The 25963-nt window shown below is 34.9% G+C and overlaps 1 protein-coding gene across 8 annotated transcripts; it reads right to left on the reverse strand.

The window, feature by feature from the left end:
* Window positions 1-982: 982 nt before the first annotated feature.
* LOC105453344 (voltage-dependent L-type calcium channel subunit beta-2) lies at window positions 983-25357 on the reverse strand. Of its 8 annotated transcripts, none has more exons than XM_011695199.1 (12): window positions 24763-25357; window positions 23524-23880; window positions 13198-13314; window positions 11633-11752; window positions 11333-11543; window positions 10444-10541; window positions 8942-8947; window positions 8721-8857; window positions 8217-8382; window positions 7677-8055; window positions 6842-6874; window positions 983-3158 (listed from the first exon to the last, which is right to left on the reverse strand). In XM_011695199.1, exons 2-12 carry the CDS (start codon window positions 23581-23583, stop codon window positions 2983-2985), a joined length of 1503 nt encoding a protein of 500 aa, XP_011693501.1. In that variant the 5' UTR covers window positions 23584-23880; window positions 24763-25357; the 3' UTR covers window positions 983-2982. The 8 variants fall into 8 exon arrangements, with proteins under 8 accessions (XP_011693501.1, XP_011693500.1, XP_011693499.1 ...); XM_011695198.1 differs by having other exon boundaries at window positions 24751-25357; XM_011695197.1 differs by having other exon boundaries at window positions 24183-25357.
* Window positions 25358-25963: the final 606 nt, after the last annotated feature.

A 25963-nucleotide genomic window follows, 5' to 3' on the forward strand; every position in this document is an offset into this window, starting at 1 on the left:
TAACATATACATTGAAAATTATAATTGTACTATAATATTTTAAATTGCATTCATAATTTCAGTCTATAATTATCCTTAGAAAAGCCAAGTAATTTTTATTCACATCTCTGCTGAACATCTATAATTTAATCTTCTTTTATCGATTAAAATTTGTCGAGTGATTATAGATGGAATTGTCACTTGTGTGTACAATTTGTATGTATATATGTACACAAATCGTTTTCTTTGATGTACAATATATGTGTGTGTGTGTCTCATATACTTTTCCATAGCTCCAACAGATGTTTACGTATAAACGCGTCATATAGAGAGACGCGCTAGATCGTTGACGCGCCTGATCAAAATCGAAAACTTTCATAGAATTCGGTATACCGATACCTTTATCCAATTCCGAAAGCCATACTGCCGTCTCGTAAAATCAAAAACCGTCTTCAACCGTTTTCCAGAGCAATTTCGTTTCTATGTTAGTTCGTCTAATTTAATTACGTGATCGATAGCAAGTATCATTATATCGATCGTTAAAATCGCTACAGCTACGTCGCGTCGTCGTCGCAATCGACAATGGGTTTCAATTTCTACGATCAAATTCGAGATTACCGAGCTGCGTCCACCGCGAATCGCTCTTCCAGCGATATCGTAAACTTACGGCGACTACGTTGGCTATATCAATCGATCGACGATCAAATTAAAATATCTATAATCAGCTGTGAAATTTTATTAAAGCTCTCCTTTTGCCTTGATTATCAACTGATTTAGCTATTAATAAAATTAGCCGTTCAACCGATCATAGATTATTTCTCTAGGCGATCTCATTAATTTTAATTATATCAATCGTAATTATTATAATGGTCATTATCATTTTTCTTATAATTAAATTCTACGAGAGAAGTCAAATCTCTGCGCTTCGTAAGTTGTTCATAAGAAATACTCGATACCGTGTCGATCGTCGATCGCCGATTCGACATAAAGACATTGGTTTTTCTTTTTTTTTAGGAGGGCCCGGGAGGAGTCGGTGCAGGGATTTAAGGCCCCAGGGCTCTTTTCACTCTATTTCGAGAGTGCACTTTCTATCTTGGTCTCCTCGTCCCACGCGATTGTCTCGCGCGTCTACTAGTGTCGTTGAGCTGATTCCGCGAATGGGGAATTTGTCCTGCGTATATTGCAACGCGGACAAGGACACCGGAAGATTATTTCGAATCGGCTAGAACTCCTGTTGGGATCAATCGTTTGTTTCAACGATCATTAAACTACGCTCGAACCCTTAACTATTCGCGTTAAAAACTCGCTAATTGGAAAATCGTACGTAAATATTAAAAGAAATTCATCCTTATCGCAATAATTTTAGTTTGGCAAATAACTTGTGTTCGTAAATAGTCCATCGAAGATATAGAATGTGAAGAATGTGTGTACATGTGTATACGAAGATTTTCGATTAACGATAATTGATTGTAATTTTATTTCAACCAATTTTCAAAATGATTTGGTTAAGAACCAATTTTATGCAGAGATTATGAAAATGAAATCGATATTGTTTTCAGATAACTTTTCGAGTTATTTCTTCTTAATTGAATGTGAGACTTTCGAAAAAGGTTCGAGAATATAAGTTCTGCAGTAACTTCGTACGTGATAAATGCACAGTGTCGATTTGGTTGAATATATGAACGACTTTGAGTAGCGTATTTAACGAGGAGTACCGAATGCAGTCAAGTGTGTATGTGTGTCTTTTTCTCTTTTACAATATTATTCCAACAACGTTATCTTCCTTTCCGTATATATAAAGTAGCGTAAAAGATGTCACGTGCATCTCGAAACGATGCGTGCACTTCGTCGTGGCCGGCAATTAGTACGGTGAGCATTTTGATACGTTTGGCATAGTACGCTTAATCGTTATAATGAGCGGTTGACATGTTCCCTCTACGTAATACAGCAGAGCCCTTAAGCATACGTCATCAGACAAGTACATCTCGATGGTAATTTGTGCGTGAGGATAGTTCGGTAGTTGGTACGATCAATGAGTGGCGTAAGTCTGCAATTGTGGATGACATCGCCAGAGTGATATACGCGTTCGTGATATATCGATCGGGGCATTAATTGGCGAAGACGCGACGTATGAAGGTGAAGATATGTTTCTATATAGATAATGTGTGCGAAACTGTGGAATTTGTAACGCGCTAATGGAATTCATTCAACAATAATACTATTAAGGGCAGCGCTTTCGCTTTCAATTCTTTGCAGTTCGACGATAAGCGATTTAGATTTAGCGGAATGAAGATATCTCGATAACCATATGTGCCACGCTATTGATGATCAATAGCAGAAGAAGAAGAAGAAGAAGAAGAAAAAGAGAAGAGAAGTTTTATAGTGAAAACCCGTCTTTGTTGTTCATTATTAATAAAGTATAATTACACAAGTAAGTTGATCGCGAACGTTATTGAAGTATTCAGTAATCTAAAGAGGAATAACAGCAGCGTATAATATAGGTGTATTATTAAAGACGCAAGAGCTTTCGGAAGATAAGGATGCATGTTTAGAGCATGCCAGAAAATTTTCCAACGGTTATTAAACGTCGCAACTGAATCGTGTTCTCTAATTAAGCAGCAATAAAATCCTTGCGTTGCAATTTATTACTTTTCCTTGTTAGCGGCGCGAATAAAAAATGCAAGCGCGAAATGTTCTCCGGGATTAAAACGTGCACGCTGCTGGCGACTGGTAGCGTATCGAAGTTCTTCAGTTTCCTCCAGTCGGGGACAGTGGGCGCCGACACGAAAATCTGGCCGAAAGTAGCGTCGTGATGCCAACCGCTGTGGCGTAGAGTAACGCGATAGGAAACAGCCCCCACTAACAGAGCGCAGCGATCTTATCGCGAGGTAGCGTTGCGCACTTCCTAGCGTTCGATAGCGTTACCGGGAGGCGAGCCCGCTAAAGGGCGGTGGTGCGCAGATGGGGACAGCGCTGAAGCGACAGGCCCCGGGGCCCCAGCTCCTAAATAGCATTATGACTCGCGGCACGCGAGTCCTGCTGCTGGCGACGTCTTGACGTGCTACCATAATCAACGCCATGTGCCCCCTCGCCGTACTCGTGATCCATGCGATCGCTTCGATCGCGATCACGATCCGCCCGATCCATCCGCGATCTTCTCGTTCCGTCCTCTCTGCCCCCTGGATTAAAGACAGAGCAAGATTAGATTTTAATTCTACAGAGTCACATCCACACGTCTTGCTCAAGCGAAAATTTGTCATCTTCGCAAATTTTGTATCTATTTTATATTTATTGTTTTCTCAAAAAAAAAACAGATCAATAGAGTAATGATTGAAAAGTAATGTAATCGCTAATGCGGGTTTTAAGTTAAGCAAATCAAATCTATCATAAATAATTTATGCGCGTTGCTAATGATAAAACGGTAAATTGTATATTTATGTGTGACTAAGAGCTTTCTCTTCTTATTTTTAATTTTTTTACTAGAGTAAAAAAATTGTTTCGTATTATTAAAAAATTATCAATTGTAAAAATACAAATTGCACCGCAAAAAAATTATCTGCATATAACAACGTCACTCAAACTCTATCCTACGTAAAAACGAACGTCACTTGGGTACTGGATGATTATTGTTGTGAGCAATAGGGATGAATTCAGCCAATTTCATTCCAACATCTCATGCTACTTCATGCTAATTCATGCAAGCTTTAAGCAAAAAAAAGACTAAATAAAAAAAAAGAAGGTACGGCGCAAAGACTCCGACGTTCGAAACTACCGTTGCGCAGGTACGCAGAAATCGAGAAGTAGAAGAATGTACTCGTGTACGCATCGATACATTGATGCAATCTCGAAACATAAATCACGCGAGACGATACAGATTGCATAAGATCCACGACGGATAAAGAAACCCTTCATAACTTCTGTCCTCTCGACTCACGCTGCTACGTCGTTAATTTCTCTCTCTTTCTCTTTCTCTCTCTTTCTAACGTTAGATAATCTCTACACTATAGTCCTATTCTATATGAAAGGGGTTGGTGAAGGGCTTGCGAAACATATCAAATAAAACAAATATATACAAGGCTAGACTTCTAATCGTGACGCGTTAAAAATTTCGACGCAAATAAAGAAATATTAAAGCAAATATCAATTATTTGTCTACTATAAAGTAGCCTAGATCGATTTTACATAATTAGATTTTACATAATCTCAAAGATAAGATAGAAACTAGAAGAAATAAAAGCCAATGGCTTCTATTTTGCTATAAACAATACATAATATAGAATATTAATTTTAAAGACTTGGAATGATTTGCAAATAGAAAGTATATCGTAGAAGTTTAGCCGAGATAGAATTCTATTGAAATAGGAGCAAAAAAATGAAATGAATAACAGTGGCGTAATTGCGCTAATATAGTAGCAATCAAATGACTTCTATAATTTTTATTATACTTAAATACTTAAAATTAATAATTAAAATATTAGAAAAAATTTTATTGTCACAGATATAAATCAAATTATTTGTATATAAATGACTTTATTTGCACGAATAAAAATAATTGACTTTATTTTTTTATTGTAGTAAAATATATAGTAAAGTATGTAGTAAAATTGAAAAAATATTAAAAACTGATTAGACAGTTTCATATTTTGAAAACTATTTTCGCAATTTTGCGTTTGACAATAAACTTTTAAATAGAGCAGGTACAGGATAAGAAACTTGAATCTTAATTCACGTCAGTCTTACATTCTAGAAAATCTTTGATTGCTCTCTATGACGAACCCGTAGTTACTCCACCGCATAAAGAAGAGTAAAATAATGGGGAAACATAAATCATTTTCTCTGCTCGAGAGAAATAAAATCGGGTCGGTTCCGTGTTTCCGGGCCCATGCACCAAACCCATCTGTACTTACTACGCGCCCTTATCCCTATTACACAGTTTTCTCTAATTCTTTCAATCGCATCCACACCCAGAATTAAATATTCACGGGCCGAAGCGTACAATTCGGTCGGTTTAATGCCGCATAAAATCGCATCCGCGATGAAACAGGAAGTAGGAAACGGCCGCACAATGACACAGGCATGTCCCGCACTCGGGGGTCTTCTTAACTCGACAGTTTCGTCTTGGTCTCTTGGTCACCGCGACCAAGTTGCTAGTGGTTGTGTTTTCGGATGACTCCCGTGGCAGCCACCGCCTCCACTTTTACACGTAAACAAAGAGAACATCGGAGTCAGAGCTCGTTGCTGATGACAAGAAAGCCGATAATCTGTGTGTACCTTTCACGACATTCAATCGTGGATAAAACTTTTTCTTTGTACGTTGAACCACAGTGCGGCGTAGAAAGTTTTAAAATTGCCGAGTAGTACAGATGTTTGTAAAGAAAATTAATGAAAAGGAGAAATAAAATTATGTGTAATTCTCATTAGCTCTTTGTCTCGCGCGATCGCTTTGATATTAATTTGGCACAGTTTGAAAACGCGTGGATTTTGAAAACTTCTTTCGAATGTATATTCTTGATTTGCGTAAAATACAGCACAGAATGAATTAAATTGTAAATACTCGAAAAAGTCAAGTTCTACCGCGTCTAATTTTTTTTTTATAGAAAAACAAATATTAAAATTTTCATCAAACACTAAAAAATCTGCGCTTGTAAATTACTTACATAAAATTATTGTAGGAATAAAATTTTTATATGTACATTATATGTATAAATAGAATTTTCAAATATTGAGAAATTATTTAAAAATTAGTATTTTCTCTCTTTGTCTTTAAAAATATTTTAATTGGAATATTAATATTAATAAAAGAAATCCACTCGTGATCGATGATAAATAGCGCAATGTGCACGAAGTAAGTTGCTATTAAATAAAGTAAGCATGTTTAATGATTAAATACATCAAGTATAAGGAAGGAAAGAGTTTCTGCTGATTGTACGAAAAGACTTGGGGAAGCGATTACACAAATAAAAACGAAATGTAGAATTTCATCCGCACTAACGGAAGAGATAAACGCGCCTCGGCATTACTGCACTGGATACAAGTTCTTATCGACCCGATACGTTCGATCCGTACATTGCCGCTGAAAAGAAATATAACGTCAGGATAAGATGATGTTGATTTAATGGTTATTAAACAATTATACGATTGATGCAGAGACATTTTTAATCAATAGTGTTGTCTCTTCGGTGAATAAGTGGAATGGAATGCGAAGTTAGAAGACGACTAGACCATATCTTAATAGACATATCTTGATAGACATAGATCTTGTAAAAAGATCATAATATTATACGATTATATATAAATTGCAAATAAAGTTATATGCAATAAGTAATTTCAAAAATCAAAATACATATATAATGTACATGCATAAAATATTATGCATCACAATTTTCTATAGAGAATTGGAAAATGAGCAAGTGTATTGAAATTGCGTTATAACGAATATCAATCACATGTAATTAAAAAAATTATATTATATAAAAATAATGCCAATAAAAATATATACATAGCTCTTTAAAATTATTAGAAAACAGAATGTAACGCTGATATATGTATAAATTATGTAAAAAATCGCTATATTTCATGTATGGAAATTTAAAATTGTGTTACAATAAAATAATAGAAATTCATGAATGTACATAATAATAATAGCATTAGTAATCATAATAAATGTATAAATCTCATAGAATTGTATTAACTAATTATTTCTAGCAAGTCTTCATGACAGATTCTATTTTCTAAATTGTTCTAAAACGATTTCATGCAACGTCGACGTGCAATTAGCAAGCTATATGTGCCAAATGAAGGAAATACGAAAAATAAGGAATACGAGAGTGCAAAAATATGCTCAAGGAAAATATTGGATTACCTCTTCGACGATAGTAAGAGTCATGAGAAACACCTAAGAGGAGAAGAATCAATTGTTAGTGACAAGATTGAGTTAGATTTAAAAGGGTTAAAAAGCGCGAGCAAGAGTCAGGATTTTGAAAAAGGCATTTCGAGACACGTAACGTAAAACGTATAAATGGTTTGCGTATTATGAGATAGTTAAATGCGTGTTAATAATGTTTCTCAAAATTATTTTTCCGAGATACCCTGACCAATACGACAATTTTCTCGAAGCCAGAGTATTTCGATTTCTAGTTAGCTTTTAAACATTGCCAAATATGTTCGTAGACAAGTTCGATTTCCGCTCGACAGTGCCAAAGACGTCAATCGACATATTACGCATTGATTTACATCATACACGATGTCGCTGCCAAGAGCGACAGATCGTCCTAAATCATCGTCGGTTTTACATTTCTACCGTGTCTCTCAACGGGTTTTTGGACGGTTTCCACAAAACCATTACCGAATGGTCGAAGTATTGGCTCCCGAGTATTGAGAGATATTCTATCCGTGCTATTTAAAATCTTTCTATTGTCTCGAATTCCATTAAATTATTCATGCGAGACGAAAACGTCCTTGACTGATTTGGAATTCTCTGTATAACATGACTCTGTATAACTCTGTATGACATAATTTCCTTGACATGCAAATACTTTTTGTTCTTGCGACGCCAATCTATCGTAAATTAATTTAGAGCTAATTTTGTTTTACATTCAGTTCGAAATCTTGATTTATATCTAAAGATCTTAGGAATCTTTAAACATTATTTAAATATGTAATTAATAATCTTCGATTTATCGAGATAATCGTGATACCTGATGGCACGCGTTGTTGCGTGTTGTACGTATTATCCGTCGAAGAATCGGGCGCTGGCACGGCGCGCGGTACCGTGGAAAAGTCTGGAGGATGCGTCGCCCTCCAGTAGGCTTCAAGATACTCGGCGACGTGTTCGCACGCATCCTCTAATTGATTTTCGTCTAGGATGACATCGAACATTTCTAACGGACATTGCGTCAGCTTCTCGGAGGCCACCATTTGTACATTAAGGTGACGTATCTGGGACTTTCCTCGGGTCTTGATCAATCTTTGCAGAACTTTCGCCGAAGAAATTTTTAGGTAAACGATCGTGGGCGCTAAGCTAGTCTTCGCCAACTGCGATGGATGATTTATCGTGTCGCAATCCAACACAACTAGCTGGAATTACATATTAGACTTGATTAATTTATTCATCATGAATTAATTCGTTGTATTTATTTAAATCATTTACAAAAAAGTCACTTGTAACATTAAAATAAATATCTAATTAAATTTAAGTAAAAAATGTTAAAAACTTTTAGAATACTTTTTTTACAGACCTGTAGCGTTCTCGCAAGTTCGAAAATTCTCTCAATCTCTTGCTGAACTTCTGCTAAACAACTACTCCTGCTGGTCGACCGCTCCATAATCGCTCTTTTAGTTGGATTGTTCAGCAAGGATCTTTTTGCTAACGATATATCCGCCATTACCCGAGTGATGATAATTCTGTAATAAATCATTTTTAATGAAATTAGTGTTATAAAAACAGTTTATCAATTTTAAATATTAACTTTTCAATATTTAAAAATTCATCACGTTATATTTAGTATGTATTACAGTGCGTGTATAACATGTCGTAATAGTAATGCATACTGTAGGTCAAATCAGACTTAGTACGTAAGATGCACACGTAAAAAGAATTAATGGCAACGTTTTTCCTTGTTAGTACGAGAAAGAATGCCAACATGCTTAGGACTAATAGCTGTTCGTTTTTCTTTGTTAGTAACAGGAAGCGGTCAGATTACGGTGGGATTAGGTCGATAGAGAAAGGAGTTGCGACAGACCTTCCTTCGAAGCGATGTTTGAGAAAATCGAAGAGCGCCTTCTGCATCATATCCGTTATTTGGTAACCCTTGAGTGACGGCCCGACCAGTACCACGGGCCTCATAGAAGGTACTACATCGTAGGGGCTTGTCGTCTCCTGAAAATCCGAGCAAACGATCAGTTCGGTCAGTCGAGACGAGACCCGTTCGCCGGTAACCGGCCCCAGGATAGTCTCACTTACGTAGGACTGCGTGAGCACGGTATGCAACATTGAAACATTGAAATCAGTTAATGGCCACGTCGACTTGACACATGCGACCTCCTGCACGGCCAAAGTCCTTCCCTGAACGTGCGAACGCCCACGGGACATCCTCTTCGAGCACCGAAGGTACTTTGGCCAAGCAGCATGTTAGTAACTATGATATCGAGCTAAGGTATTAACGGCCTCCTACGGACTAATCGTCACGGCTATAGTCTACCTTACGGTGATGAATGATTTTCGTCACAACACGCGACCCCGGGAATAATTTCTCGTCGAACACTGTACGCTTAGTGACAGTGGAAAAGAAGTAGCAAACAGTGTGTTAGAATAGTGAAAGTATTTACCAGTCGTTTCCGGTTATTGACTTCAATATTACATAAAATAATAAAATGCTTATTATATACAAAAACGTTTTGTATCAAATAAGATAGAAATTTTATAATAAAAAATTACTTAATTCACTTGAATAATAATTTGATAATAATTTTATAAATAAAGAAATAATTTAGATATAATAAATTATTGAAGCAAGCCTCAGCAGTTTATAATATTTAATACAGCGAAACATTAAAAGAATTTTTTAAAGTAATTATTTTATGTATTTTTCTCTAAAAAATATATGTATATAAATTTGCCTTAATAAAGTTCATCTGTGTTAATTCCTAATCGTCGCAGATTGTTAATTATAGTTAATAATTATATAGTAAAATCTTTGACATGCCATAATTTTTCTTAAATTATTGTAAAAAAATTAATCATATTTCAAATCTTTATCTTAAGGTAATATTTTTCAAGTTGAATCTAATTTAAAAAGAAATAAACACATGTTACAGAATTGCACATTTGAAGACATAATTCTACTTATATTTGTGCGGTCAAGAGAATCGTTAATCCAAAAACTTTAAATTTATAGTCGACTGGTAAATTTTTATATTTTAGACAATGTCCATATAAATTATTTACTCACTGTTAGAGCACTTGGTACAACATTATCTCAAAGTTCTTTTTAAAACTTTATTTTTCTTGTTCAATTAAAAAATTTTTATTGATAAAATTTTTATTTAAAAATATTGTAAAATAATACTGTTAAGAAAATTGCTTCGACATGGACAAAGCCTAGTGTCATAAAGATCGTACAGTAGTGTCGTAAGAATAGAAACATTAAATAGAATTGTCTGTACGTCTAACCAGCGTGAGAGAAATGCATCATGCTATTGGGCACAGCTATTATCTGAATCGTAAGAAAGAGTATTAAAATAAAACCATAGGCAATAATCAATACCGGAGCAAACAATTCTATAGTTGTCAGACATCTTTTTAACATCCCATTGTATGACATCTATTATTACGCATGACATCATTGAGCATCACGCCAGTTCAGTGGGCGTACAGGGCTTGTAAGTCCAAGTGTAAAAGCTCAAAAAAGTGATAAGCTGTGCGTAACGCGTTACGCGCGATATCGCGGCTCGCCGTGCGTTTACCGGCTTCTTGAAGAAGTTCTTCCGCTTCTCCTTGACAGGTAGGGTCGTCAGGGTCGACTTGCCAGGTCGCACGTTCCCGACACTGTCGCTGTCATCACCTGTCGAAAGAATACATTCGGGATTACTCGAAATCTCGTCTACATTTCGAGATCGACGAGTCCCTCTTTCTCTCAAAGAAGCTATGATAAAAGCACTGATGGGATGCATTCTATAGATATAATTTGCTAATTTATGCTAGTGTCTCTGCTCATAGTAGTAGCTATTAGAGATCAGCGGCTAGCTACAGCAGTACTGAGAGTCGTGTGTGTGTTGATGAGTTGCACGAATACGGTGACTCACTCGATGACTTTAGCAATGAAATGAAAACTAATAGAGCGTGTGAAGCGAGAGCACAGTAGTGGGCAATTTTTTCTCGCGAGAGAGCAAAAATGGAGAAGCTCATATTTCTGTGTAAACCGCAAGGAATGAAAGAAAAGAGGATACCTTAGTATTAACTTGATATCAATCTGCTGGAGTGCAAAAACGTTAAATGTTAAACATTCTATATGTTCTATTAATTGTTTCATAACATCAAACGTCGTTATTTGCGCGCATGCATGTTTTATTCGCTTGTGAGCTACACAGAAGATGATTTGATCGAAAGTTTCCGGGGGCGAATGTAAGCACTCGAAGCTGGTGTTTGTATGTCTCAAATAGTGGGATACTTAGGATCTCAAGCGAGTGTTATTCGTCACATATTTTTGTTTCGACCGGCCTGTAGCAACGATCCCGTCCGCCTGTAATCTCACTGTCGAGGATCAAGCTGAGAAAGTTTCCCGATCAGGTACACCGAATTGGGTACACCGTGAATTTTGGACGGGGGGAAAGAAAGAAGGACGTGCTAGGGTACCTGGCGTAGGTGGTGTGGAACCACGTGAGGGCATACCACTCTCGCCTAGGTTCCCTGAAGACCCTCCTCGCGTCGAGTAGAGGCCCTTCGTGCCACGCGCCGCTGCCGCCTGTAACCTTAAGGCCTCTAGCTTCACCGGTGACGGGATGAAACCCACATCGCAATTCTCTTTTACAAGCCTGCCGATCCACCAGTTGTTGTCGTACTTCTCCTAAAAAACGAAATGGTTCATTAGTAAGGAAAATATTAAAATTGTACGACAAGAAGAAAGTCTACGACAAAGGACACGTGTGCTCGTACCTTGATGTGAAGAAAGTCACGGACGTCAAAGCTGATGGCCGAACCATGAACAGGTGAGTCATCGTCGACGGATCCATCATAGCTCACGTTAGTCCGCACCGCAAATGCTACTGGCTTCGACTGAAACGTAAATTGAAAAGTTGTAAATTGACGCGAGAACGCGTATTTATTAGCTGTTGTATCCTAATTTGTACGATAAAATTTTTATTTCTTGCCAGTCACGCAATGCAATATAATTACAATAAAATATCTAATGTTGAGATAAATTAATTTTAATAAAATGTTAGTGCTATTTAAAATGTATATATATTTATTTCATGCAATTTATCCGCTCATTTCGCGAAAAGTAAATCGGACTATGATCATCAACCTCGACGACAAATGCGGTGTCGTCTCGTACCACTGCGCTTAGTTACGTATCAGCGTTCCCTTGCCCGTGTTATCGACTTTTCTATCGGGTCACGGTGCAGCTCCTATATCGCGACGTGTACATAAACACGTATAACTATATCGCGTGTATGGAATGGAAAATAAAAGCCGCAGCCACACCGCCGTCGACGAGCTTCACGGCCGATCGACACATTGTCAGCTTATGCGTGGACGCATTTTGCTAGTGACAACACCGTCGTCGCGTCAATAAAGAATAAAAGAGCATTGCGGAGCTTTTCATTTTTATTGCGACGAGCTCTATCCTTCGAAGGTCGTCTCTCGCCAATCAATATCCATTCACCGTTAAACCGAAGAAGACTGAGTCGATCAGGTCCTCGCATTTGACGTTCGTGCTATTTCATAATTTCAACCGTGTTTACCATTTGAGCCTACAATTTATCGCTATCTGTCGTTATAATCCACTGTGATTGAAGAAATTTCGCAGGTTTGAACCCTTCATTTAAATTATTCCTAAACGTAAAACACGCAATGTTTTATGTTGTATCATAAAAGAAAGAAGAGAAGCGAAATATTATATTATGAATATCTTTTATCGTATTTTATAATGAAATATTAGATAAAAGAATATAGTTTTAATAAAATTTTTTATGATTGGCAAATACTGTATTTCGTAAAAATTCATGAATAAAATTCATTCCTGGTAAAGTAAAATGATCCATGAAGTATATCAATACTTCGAAAACTACCTCGCGCGTGCTCCTCATAAAACACTTCTCGATACGTGAGCGTCGACATTATTGTCGCATTTAAGCATTACTGCCGCGTTAAAGTAGCACTCGTACGGATCATAGATCGTATTTTTCCATAGATTTATCTTCATGGCCTGGACTACGAGCGCGAGGAATGCCGCGAAGTATCCGACTGGCACCTCGCCGAGTCCCCGTTTCTTTTTTTCTCTTCGCCTCCTATCTCGAAATTGCAGACGTGTCCGGCTATGTCGCTTCTCATACAGATTCATGATGTTTATAACGCTATGAGGAAATATGACGGTGATGACGGGACGCCCACTCAAATCGATAAATGGTGATCCAGCACGCGCGGAAAAATAAGAATGGCACGCGGCCTGTGCATGGGAGCGGAGCAAAACTGGAGCGCACGAAGGATCAATGACTTACTCTGGCTTTTTCGAGTTGATTGAGGGCCTGCCTCTCCTTCTCCCGTCGCAAGCTCTCCTTCTCCTCGTCCAGCGAAAGATCCGAGCTCGGCTGGGAGTAGTTCGAGTCCGCCGAGCCCTGAGAGAAATCAAACGAGTCATCCATTAGATCCGCGAACTTTCGTACATGGCGAAGAAGTTTTGGAAAACTTAAAACAAATTTTCCTTCACACAGACGTTAATTAGAATTTTTCTTATATAACGTTTGCGGTGAATTAATAATCTTTGGTGCAATAATGGTCTTAGATATTGGTTTAAACCTCTTCTAACTTTTGACAAGAAATCTCAAAAGTTTTTCGTTAAAACTTAGATAATTTTTTATTTCATCTCAATACCAAGATTAATTTAAATTTATTTCTTTACCATGCAATATAATTAATAGTTTCAATAAATTACGTAACTTTTTAATTAAACATTTATATAAACATTTACATATTGCTCAAAGATTAGTGATATTTTGTGATTAAAATCTTTATTTAAATAAAATCGTTTACATAAAGCTTTGCAAAATTTTATATTAATATATGAAAAATGTTATCTACAAATACTTTTTATATTAATCTTTCAAACCAAATATTTTATGAAAAGTTTATCCCTTGAAAAGTTTAATCCCTTGAAAGTAGCATAAACAGCATTTATTTAAATAAAATCATTTACATAAAGCTTTGTAAAATTGTATATTAATATGTATATGAAAAACGTTACCTACAAATACTTTCTACATTAAACCGAATATTTTATGAAAAGTTTCATCCCTTGAAAATAGCATACTTAAACACTATTTATTTACTCTGTCTAATATAACGTTAACTGTGACTTTGTCCGCGAGACCGTGAATGATAAAGTGCCCTACGACGCAGTTCATTACGTCTATCACACCCTACAAGTATCGACGCAGATTACCTTGTAACAAAGGAAATCAGTCTAGCAAGTTAATTAGTTCCTGTTAAAATTAAATGAATCGATCGAGCATAGGAAGGAAGACTTACGCACGCTCGATGTTCGTAGTCATAAGCAAGAAATTTAGGCCAGCATAAGCTTCGATTTGCATATTATTCCGAGAATCAGTGGTCTTATTAATTTAATTCGATGAATTGTTTAATATTACGGATTGCTGCACGATTGTCAACCACTTTATGTATACAAATATGATTACGTATGTAATACAGCAAATTTTAATAATTTCCAAAATTTTTATTTTGGAAATATCTTTTTATATACGTTTTAAATTTCTTTTCCAACAAACGAGCAAACACATATTATGACCACATATTACAGCAATGTAACATTTCAACCATTGCAGTTATAATCTATGTTTGTTAAGTTCAGTTTCCTTGTTTAAAAAAAAATTATAAGTTTTTATTTAATGAAGGTGTGAGAAATACATTATTCACCTATATATATATATATATATATATATATATATATATATATGTATAAAATTATTTTTACGTAAATAATAATTATTATTAGACAGCAGAGAGATATGTGTATTACATGTATTATGTATTTAAAATTTGTTCAAAATTGACGGAAGTTTCTTTTGCTTAAAGCACATTGTTTTTCAGGTAGAAGAAAGTAGGATCATTAGAAAGAAGATTTTATTTAGAGATAATTTTCCTTTTATTTCATAATTTAATTATATTTAGGATCGCAATTAGGATTCCAACTCTATAAGGTTTTATTAATTTTCTGCTTAATTGTTTGATTAATCTTATCACAATCAGTTTTCAGCAAATAAGTTGCTTAGATTGTTTCCACAGTACTCTTCTTTCCTCAAAAAAGGTTTTTGGCGAATAAACTCACTCGGTTGACATGTCGTAGCCATGCCAACGACTTTAATTCGACATGTTCTGCTCTCAATGTATAAATATATAATGCGTGTTTGTACGAAATAAACTTGAGCATTCTAATATTTATAGAACAATAATAAGAGACTTTTGATGAGAAAGACTGAAATGAAGAAAATGATTTTCTAATAATAATATTTCAAAAAACATTGCAGTTATGAAATAGTTATTAATTATACCTTTTTAGAACATTTTGTTGTAAACTGTGTGTATATTTTAATTTTATTTATCTTATCTTTTACAGAATTCTTCTTGTTAGCCACTAGATTGTGTAAAGCTCAAAATAGTTATTATATAGACATGTATTTATATGTTTACTCGTATAAAGCATTAAAAAAGAAGGAATAATTATATGTATATATGCACATGTGTTTCTGACATATTTAACATTTAAATGACTACATCGATGTAACGCCTACCTAGAGTTTTATTTTGAAAATCTCATTTTTATGTTATTATTTTATTTTTATATTATTTATAATATTACTATATACTTAATTAAACTAAATTTTTAAAAGCGTTTACAATTATTCCACGCAAGAAAATGGGAAGAGTCAATATTTCACATAATCTAAGAATCATAGTTTAATAAGCAGGCGCATTGCACAATTCAAATTGTCCGATTGAAAGAAAAATAATTGGGAAAAATATTACCGATAATGTTACAGCTCTTAGTAAAATTAAGAGCAATTTCAATTATCAGTTAACATTTATCAGTTAACATTTTGATGCTAATAAAATCAAAATTGGTGCAAATAAAATTTAGCAACAATCGAAAACTTCTTCACAATGTTTCTTGTCAATGAAAATAAGTTGCAAATTGCAAATAGTTAACGTCGATGTAAAAAATTAAGGCCTTTCTGGCTTCTGCAAAATCTCGCCAGTACACTCGAAGGACATTTCGAAAGATGTATTGCAAGTAAGAGCTGCACCAAGGGTAAAGAACTAAGAGGATAAACTGTAGCTTCAAGGCCAATAGAGCATATCACCCGACCTCCTCGAAGCTCGATTTTATACTAAAAAAAGAAACCTCGAACGAGCGTGCGATCGGTGTAAATCGTTGCGCAGCAACGATAACACGGATGATCGCTTCTGCTTTACGCCACGTTGCCTAATACAAGCCTTAAACGATATGTCGCGAAATATCCTATACGTCTAGAAAACGGCGCGTCTTTGACGCGATCGAACAGCTCTTCCTTGCGCCTCCTTGCTCAAAGTACGGTCACGATAATCGGTTATTTTTACATGGAGACCTTCCTGACTGTATGGAATCCCTTGATAGGTTTAAATTTAATTACACTTATCCCTTTGACGAGAGGAAATAAAAAGATAAGCACTATTGTTCCATCAACATATTTCTATTTATTGCAGCCTTGCGAAAAGTGATAGGTGAGAGAGAGAGAGAGAGAGAGAGAGAGAGAGAGAGACACACAGATCGAAAGAAAACAAAATAATAAACCAAGAGCGAAACCAAAAACATTTAAAAAAACATAAAATAAAAGCAACGGTTATGAAAGAAAATGCCGCAGTGCCAAACCTTGCCTGTTGATTTAAATATTTTAATTATTATAGCAAATAGAACATATCGCTGAATAGAACATATCGCTGAATAGAACGTGTCGATATTATTTGATGAAAAAAATGAAGCATTCTTAATACCTTCTGCGCACTTCTTGCACAACAAAAAATTATTAGAATCCACGTTTGTCATTATACCTGAGTGAATAGCTTGTTGTAGCCGGAATTGTGTTGATTGTACCCGATCATCGCCGGGATTCACCACCGCGAGCGCCAGGGTTGTTCTTCTGATGATGCTTAATCCACTTCGCCCCGATTTGGAGCCGAAATCTATCGAACTAATGCTCTAAAGCTCTCGCTTAGCCCACGTTACCGCATGGCTATTTCTACTCGCGTCAAAGTACTTGTCTATATTGCACTGATATTTGAATTCACGCCGCTACGCCATGTTGAATGGCGCAGTGGCACAAGGTTTCCGAGCTTCCCTCAGATACGTCGTATCCCAAGCTTTTTTCGCTTTCGTTTGCAAGCCATCCAAATACTTAATCTTGAATCTTAATCTACTTGTGAGAGATCGTCATCCCATGACGACAAGCTACGGCGCGTTTCACGTTCGTGGCGAACAATAAAAGATCCGATTTGAAATATTCACTTTTCTAATAGCCCTCTGCAAGATAAAGTGCAACTTTGACTTTGATTGGATTGTAAAAAATGTATAATGACATAATGAAGAAAACAAGAAACATAAACGCAGATTGTGGACGAATGCAGGCATAATTTACTGAGAGTATCAAAAATCGTGTATCAAAAAGAGATTAAAATACATAGTTTATTGCTATTCTGGTATTCATAAGTGCGAACGATATAAAGAATGAGACAACTTAGCCATTTAAAATTTATTTTTATAAGATGCTACTATTTAATTTTGACATAAACGTCCATTAAAATAAAAAATATCTCTAATTCGATCGTTTAGGTAAATCGTTTTTCTGAAAAATCATTTCTTCATATATAGGACATAACAATTTATAACTTTAAAAATATTTAATTTAGTGATTTTGCAAAACTTTAGCAAAAATTGAAACTTGGCACAAATTTGGAAATACAATTTAAAAGCAAAATACATACATACGAATAAATATGTATACCAATTTTTTTATGTTCAATAATTGATCGCTAAAAAGATCTTAAAATTTACTCTGAAAGTCGCTTTCCAAGTTAGCATCTAAATTTAGCACAGTATTGACTTTCAGATCTGCATTTTGCATCGTGCTGTTATATAAAAAAGGGTCGTACAATATTCTAAAATTAGGCACGAAAGAACGAAATCAAACCATTCCCTAAATCTACTCCTATTCTGCAGTTGACCTGATCAAATTGCTTGTAAAGAAAGCTTGGAAGAACTACAAAGAAGTTAATATCACTCCCTAAAACTATCTGTCCCATGTTATCAAAATGTAAGCACTAAGCATCAATAAATTACACAGTAACGTGATATGAGATAGTAGATAAAAATATTTCGTACATCAACGTTGGCAATAATAAATTATGGATTAGTTTCTATCTACTTGTAACAAAATATTCTAGTATAGAAGTTTTATATTTTATATATTATTGTCTAGTAAATTGTAATTATTATTAGAAGACTTATGGAGATAAATTGTACCATTTTGTATCAAAGAGAGAGAGAGAGAGAGAGAGAGAGAGAGAGAGAGAGAGAGAGAGAGAGAGAGGCTATCAATTCAGAGGGCATTAGTTTTACTAACTTTCAGTAATTTTCACATAAAAGTTAATAGAACTATAATAAAAGTCTAATTAAAGTAATGTCATGTTGATAAGCCGACTCTCGCTTGAGTAATCATGGAAAATGCACTTAATGCGAGTTCAATCTGCCATTTCTCAACTGACATAAAGTTTCACTTGGAACACGCGATCAGCGTCTATTCCATTAAATATTCACGGTAATTATAATCAACTGAAAATTTCATTGGTTGTGCAATTTAAGAATTTCATTAGGTTTACGTTTTATTCAAATATCAAGTGTCGCGACGGGATTCTGTACGTGTCAATCGTGTTACAGCAAATTATTTAATCCAATTGCAATAGTCTACTGGATTCATTTTTATTATAGAAAATATCAAAGACACTTTGATATTTTAATACTTTGCTGCGGAAAGTAAGAAAATAATGTAGACACTTCCAATTATCTAAAAAATATTTTTTAATAAGTTATTTATCTTACGTGCCCTAACTTCACTTTTTTCTATTAAAAAAAAGAAATATGATAAAACAGCTTTGAAAAGACTTAGTACATATTTTCATTCTAATGTATAATGAATATAACTTAAGGTCATTTTATTTGTCACAATTATTAGGATTATTAATTAATTTTATATTATAAAGTTAGATTTAAATCACTAGATTTGCGAATAATCGTGCGAGTAGAGAGACAAATTTTCCACAGCAGGACGCTAAGTTCTTCAAATTGTTTGAGAGATACAATAGTGTGTTGTTTTATTTTATCTAATTCAATCGTGCGCAGCTTTGACGACGAACTTTCAATTGGTTATCTCCGTAACTGAAAGTTCTCAAGAGATCAAATGAGATTAGAGGTCCTTTTCATATAATGTTTATATAAATGAATTCTTTAAACGTAATTTAAAATTTTCAAAGATTAATTGAAAAGTCTTTTAACTTTTATTAAACAAGCAAGAAAATTGTATGTTTTTATATGTGCAATTTCAATATTAAGCAAAACTTTTAAGACAAATAATTTTTTAATCCAGCATTTCAACAATCATTCACTTTAGTTTCCTATTCCTGTTGCAATAAAAATCCTTGACCGTAACGTATTGTAATGTATTTCTATAAATATTTAAATTTATAAAATTAATTAGAGTGTTATATATGGATAGATATTGCTTTGTTAGAATGCATTTTCTTCACAAGGACCGAAGTAACTAACTTTAAAATATAAAATTTTCGAAGAAAACTCTGCTTTAAGTAATAATACGTAGTTAAAATAAACTATGCCACTTTTTACATAGCTGGGCATATGAAGTGCGACAAGATGCATTGGAGAATTGGGAGTTTAATTTACTGCCGGTACTTTTTCTACTATAATATTCCAAGGAAAAGCTTTTGCATTTTTCATTTACTAAACACGCCGCACCCCTGTAAAAACCCTTTTAAAATGACATACAATTAAAATGAAAAAGTAAAAATTGAATTAGAAGTTGTGGCAACCTTAGAAGAGAATTACACATCGAGCGTTGTCACGCAATTCCCCGATCGCCTCATCTATCTGGATAATTAATTAATCTATAGAAATAACTTCGCAAATAGCCCCGTTATTATCTTCGTCAGTTAATCGAAAGTGCAATTCGAAGAAACGCGAAATCGGCTCTTGAATTATCAATTTCATTCCTAGATAATCGATACTGTTGACCCTCTTAGAAATCCGTTCCTTTGAATTCGTTGTCCGGACGAAATTTCGACGTACACGGAAAATTATATATGTACAATTAATATTAATAAACGAATCAGGGAGAGAGAAAGAGATAATATAATAAAGAAAAGGATATAATTGATTAAGATTCTGTAAAATTAATTAACGCTCAATCAACGAAAGACAAGAGAAAAATAGAAAAAAATTTGTATATCGTTGAGATCTATATATCGTATTTCAAAGAACTTACAATATTTCAGTACAAAAGATTTTAAAATTATTACACGAAACACTTTTACACAAATTTTTACACATGTTTTATTTAAATGCTGCACTTATTTTTTATAAATTTTGGCTAAAAAACAAAATAAATGACGTTATTGTTATCTGTAATATCCGCCAACTTAATTTCTAGCATTCTTTTAAATCATTCGAAGCTTTTTCTTTCTCTTTTTGATAACACTGTGCCAAATTAAATCAAATCTAATCACGCTTTAACAGATCAATAAGACATGTGTCTCTAAGACATCACCCTTTCATCAATCCACAAAAAAAATTCATACAAGAAAGTATTTTCGTCAACGAAGTGGCGATAGCAATACTAGATATAGCGGGTAAAATCTATGTTACAACAAATCGAAATTTTTCATGACCCGCGCTAAACCAATGGATACACCACAGCACCGTGGCGCTTGAAAGCAGGTCAACGACATCATGCAACCTCGAGTGCAGTTACCACATTCCAATTCGCTGGTCGATCGACAAATAGCGATCGGCCTTGTCAATTTTCACCTGCAGATGCCTGCATTCGTCCTGTTATTCTCATCCCATGGCTTACATCGTAAGCGATAGGCCCGTACCCCCATCTACGAACCTTCTTCCGTAAGAAAATTCTAGCACCAAATAAATCACGTATTTTCATCCTGACAACCCTTCCTTTTCCTCGACATGAGGAGAGCACCTTGCTTCAAAAATGCTAAAAATATTGTGCACCACGCGCGTATCCGTTTCTTATCAATGCGACCACTCCGGTTTCACTAACTGTAAGGGTAACTCAAATATCCGAAAGGAATTCTATCATTAAGAATTTCGAGAACCTATTCGATCGCGTTAAAAAAAAAAAAAATCACCCCCTAAACGAGCCCGGTTAGCATCGCGCGCGTTCGCGGCACACTACCCTTCATCCCCCGTGAGCTTTCACTGCTGCGAGCCTTCACGGTAGCTGCGGTAAACTGCGAGAGCGATGGTCGCGGTGGTGCTGCACGGACTGACTCTACATGGTCCTTGCGACCGTGTGCGCCTTCTGGCTGGGTCGCCGTTTCTCTGGCAATGCCATTTTGTGACTCGTCCGTGTGCGGGCGCCACTGAGGATGGTCGGACGACACCCCCGTTACTATATCGATCCGAGGGGTGTTCCGTTCTCAGCTTCGCTCCGCTCCGCCGCGTCCTCCTCCGCAAACCACCCGGAGCGCGACCCGCACGACAACGCCAGGCCACTGCACCCTGACGGTAACGTGTCCTACCCGGTGTACATGCATACAGCGTTGCTCAAGAATAACCGACCGATCGTGGAGAGTTGAATTACCGAATATACATTCATCCAATTTCAGAAAACAAGCAAAAATTGAATGTCACATCATATTAAATATAAATAGAGTAAATTAAATGAAAAATCGGAATTTTTAAATTCCGATTTTTTCTTCTTGCATTTATATCTATTTTTACTTAATATGGCATGATCTTTCTGATATCAAGTCAATAAGATTTCTTTCGGTATAATAAGTTAATAAAAATGTGACTAATATATAGCTAATCGGTATAAATCGACTTTTCTATTTCTGCATTGTCAGATAATATCGAAAATTTTCAGTTTTTCCTTCTGCATAATTAAAAAAATTATATTTATCTGACATGGAATGTATCTTGCGCGCCGAGCGATAAATAACACGCAGCATTCTCTTATCAAGCTTGATCTTAATATGTCCAGTTGGTCGCTTTTATTATCGTTAGCATTACGTTGGAAGATAATCAGACAATGCTGATTTCTTTTCAAAGCCAATTTTTATTCAACGCATGATCGTATAAGTGTCCCATATGTTATAAACAGGGGGAATTGCAGATAAAAAAGATTATTATTCTTATCTCGAGCAGTGTCGATCCACGGCATTCTTTGTACTACATATCGTCTATTGTATTACTGTTTCGAATCATCACTTAGTTTTCCTGATTGCAAACAACAATACGTTTTGTATAAATATTATTTCTCCTATATTTAAACGCTATAAAGAACTATGCAAATTTTAATATTTTTAATTGATAATTACTCCCGCTTTCCGTAAATATTTTACACGCAAGTGTCATTAACATAAATAATAAATAAAAATCAAAATAATAAAAAAATTTTACTAAGTAACTTTGCAAATTGATAGTATCAATAAAATGTTTTGACAGTATCAATAAAAATTCCATCAAATAAAAATAATATTAAGAATAACTTGTAAAGAATTAAGCTATTTTCTGCAGTCGGTTTCATTTGAGTGCAAATCTAGGTCATCTATGTAGGTCACGTAGGGTGCGTACACGTGTTATTCCCTTCGCTTTCTGCTGAAACCTTCGATTCTACAATTAAATTGCAGTCAATTCTAAAGATTACTACACACAGATATTACCCTTTTTCTACGTTTTACTATTTTTCTTTATTATTTAAAGTTTCCGCTTCTAGATTTCAAAACTTTCTTTTATTTACACGCTTTTGATAAATTTAAATTTTCAATTCTGTAGATTTATTTCATTAAGAAAAAATAAATCGAAATTATTCGATCGTTTTGCAAGTAAAAAAATGTGACAACTCCGGAACACCCTGTAGATATATACGGAGTAACAGCTTCGATCTCGAAATCGCAGTTCATAAATAAATGATCGGCGGAGCTATACAAGCGTGACGGCAGCTCCTTTCATCGCGGTCACGTGGCACAAAAATAAAATTTAAGAGCATTGTGCTTGTAAAGATAGAACGCGCATGCTCGCGATACGAATTGGTATTTGCTTTTATAACCATTTATTTATAGTACGATTTTGCGAACAAATGGCACTCCCCAATGGAAACACAGTATCATGATTATTAAATCAAGTATCTTTTATTGATTAGTTTCACGCGCGTAGAATTTATTATATATAGAATACCCTCCAACCGACATTTTATCAATAAATCATATTTACATATTAGATATTTTGATTCTAAGATTCTTTCAAAATATAAGAAATTTATCGTAAAATGTTTCGTCATAATTGTGACAATTTTCAGTAATTAAAGAACATATTAGTTGCTATTTCAGATTTTCGGCACTGTTTTAACATCTAGTCGCTTTGTTTCAAAAATAGATCTATCGCCCATAAAGTTGCATAAATCGATTAACTTATGAACATTATAAACTTATAACAACTAGAAACATTATAAACGTGTTTGATTTACCCTTCTTCTTCCGAAAGGCTTGTAATGCTCCCGCCTCACTGGGCGCCGTAGATGTGCCATCTTGAAAGGCGAAAGTTGGCGTACGGAAGATCGAGATGAAGCAAAGATATTGCGATGCTCGTTGTTACTGAAGAGAAGAAGGTATCTGTCACGCGTGTCTCCAGTCGACTGGAGCAGTTTTCGTCAGCTTCGCGAGTCCGTCAACTTACGACACGAGATCCGTCGAGTTCTGGTTCGGAGCCGCATTTATCACGACCTACCGTTTGTCTTCATTTAATTTGCTCGACACAAATACACGGCACACAGACATTCCACGTAAAATAGATGCATCGAAACAGAATCGTCCGTCACTTCTGACTGAAGATTTAAAAAACAAAGTATCACATTTTGCAATAATTGACAAAGACAGTCTTTTTACAATTATTAGTTAAAAATTTGTAGTTATTAGAATTGTTTATTGAATTTCGCAAAAACTTGCTTTGTGTATATACGATATATATTTAATTCTATGAGAATATTTGCATTTATTGGAATATCTCAGCAATTCTTTTTGATCTGCATTCAAATTCATACTAAACAATCATCTATAAAGTTGTTTAATAATATAAATGATGTAACTATATATTTGATAATTTTATTATTAATAAGTGATGTTATACTTTTGAGAAAATAGATAATATCTGGTGCTACATGCTATGCCTTCTCGAAAATTGGAAACTGCTGCTTTAGAATCGTCCAATCTTTGGATCGATGCCGACAAGTTAGTGTAACAGTTTGTGACATCTTCGAGAGTATATCAGACACATAAATCTCTTGCTCTGACCTTGATTTATCAGCATCAATTTTTAGAACCGAAGTTAAAGATAAACTAACAATAAGACAATGATAAATTCGGCAATTATAAAAAAATTATACTTTGAGTTACATAAATCAAAACTTATGTTTAATTTTAAGAAACAGAACAGTAGATTAAATTAAAATAAAATATTAATAATTATGTGTTTCAAATTAGCTATAATTTGACTACATAGAAATGTTTGTCAAATTTGAAGACTATTTTGCTAAATACAGACTTGTTAAAAATAATTATGATTTCACAACAAATTTTGTTTATATTAAATAGTTTCTAATAATTCTCAGAAATTTGGAAATTTGGTCATAAAATTATTGCAATCCAATAAGCAATTCTGAGATTTATTAATCCTAATAAACGTGGTGATTAATCACTGTATTCTGTACACTTGCGCAAGAGGTACTCGATCAATCTGTCTATCATAAACTACTTTTTAATGCGCGACATGTGAAATTTCAACTACACTATATTAACACCAAATCGATCACTTTGTTGCCCAGCTGCAGCGGTTCAAAAGTCACGTGTTCGTTTCCCAGAGGGCTCTAGAATTCCCATCGAGACAACATTATTCAAGTAATCGACGGAATACCGGAATTGCGATTTTCAAAAAGCGTTTTTCTCTTTTGAGTTACAGATCCGATCTGTCGGTAGACGATTTTTAGGTTTCGGTGCGAGACGAGCTCGGTATGGATGTGCATGTAATACTGGTGAGTCGAGGAGCTTTTAGAACGCATCGCGACCTCCTCCGCTATAAATAAAACGGCCGCCATACCGAAAACTCTGCCAGCGAAACGAGCAACGTCGATTCGCAATAATTTTTCTTGTAGAAACCTCGCGAAATTTTCCAACTGTGTCAGAGTTAGACGGAATGAAACGTATCGCTAGCTTTCTCGGATGCTAAACGTATTGATTTGCATACCAAGAGAGATGTCTTCTCTGTGTATGTTCTGAATTTTTTCGCCACATCTGTGTCTTATTTATGTCAAATAATATAAACACTGAGATTTTTTACTTTTTTTTGTTTTAAATTTTCAAGATTCTTAGCGAATCTATTTTTAATAACTTATTTTAGAGTTTCATAATTATTTTTGTGCTATTAAAATTGTGTTTCCTAGAAGTGTTTTGAATACTCTATTGCCAGTTGGCACGTCAATGGTAAATTTATATGGATTTGTACGGATCTTGTCAGTGAATCCAGAGAGTTGTTTTAGGGGGGGAGGAGGCGGTATGACAAAATGTACATATTTAGTTATTATTGTCGTTAATGTTATTTTTTTATTTAAAAAAATTTAGTGAACATTATTTAGTCTCAAATAATTTCTGATAATTTTTTTCTCAATTTATTCAAAACCGACTTTTTCCAATATACGAAATTTGTTTGGAGCGCTCTGGAGAGGGGGGTTGATCGCCCCCTCCGCCCACCCCTTGTATCCGCCACTGGATCTTGCTAGAATTAATATGAACTATAAATCTAAAAAGTTTTCTTTAAAGGCTCTGTGATAATTAGTCAAATATAATAAAAAATATATACTCATATAATAATAAGAGCCCAACGCAGGTGTCGATGCGCAATAAATCTTTATTAAA

This window comes from Wasmannia auropunctata, unplaced genomic scaffold, assembly GCF_000956235.1.
Source record: "Wasmannia auropunctata unplaced genomic scaffold, wasmannia.A_1.0 LD336000.1, whole genome shotgun sequence".
In the NCBI taxonomy this organism is placed as follows: Eukaryota; Metazoa; Arthropoda; class Insecta; order Hymenoptera; family Formicidae; genus Wasmannia; species Wasmannia auropunctata.

Coding starts and splice junctions, on each gene's coding strand:
- LOC105453344 (XM_011695199.1), bottom strand. CDS start 23,583: ATGGCACATCTACGGCGCCCAGTGAGGCGGGAGCATTACAAGCCTTTC. Junction 13,315..23,523: donor AGCCTTTCGGAAGAAGAAGG/GTAAATCAAACA, acceptor GATTTCTCTCAG/GGCTCGGCGGACTCGAACTA. Junction 11,544..11,632: donor GTGACTTTCTTCACATCAAG/GTACGAGCACAC, acceptor TTCGTTTTTTAG/GAGAAGTACGACAACAACTG.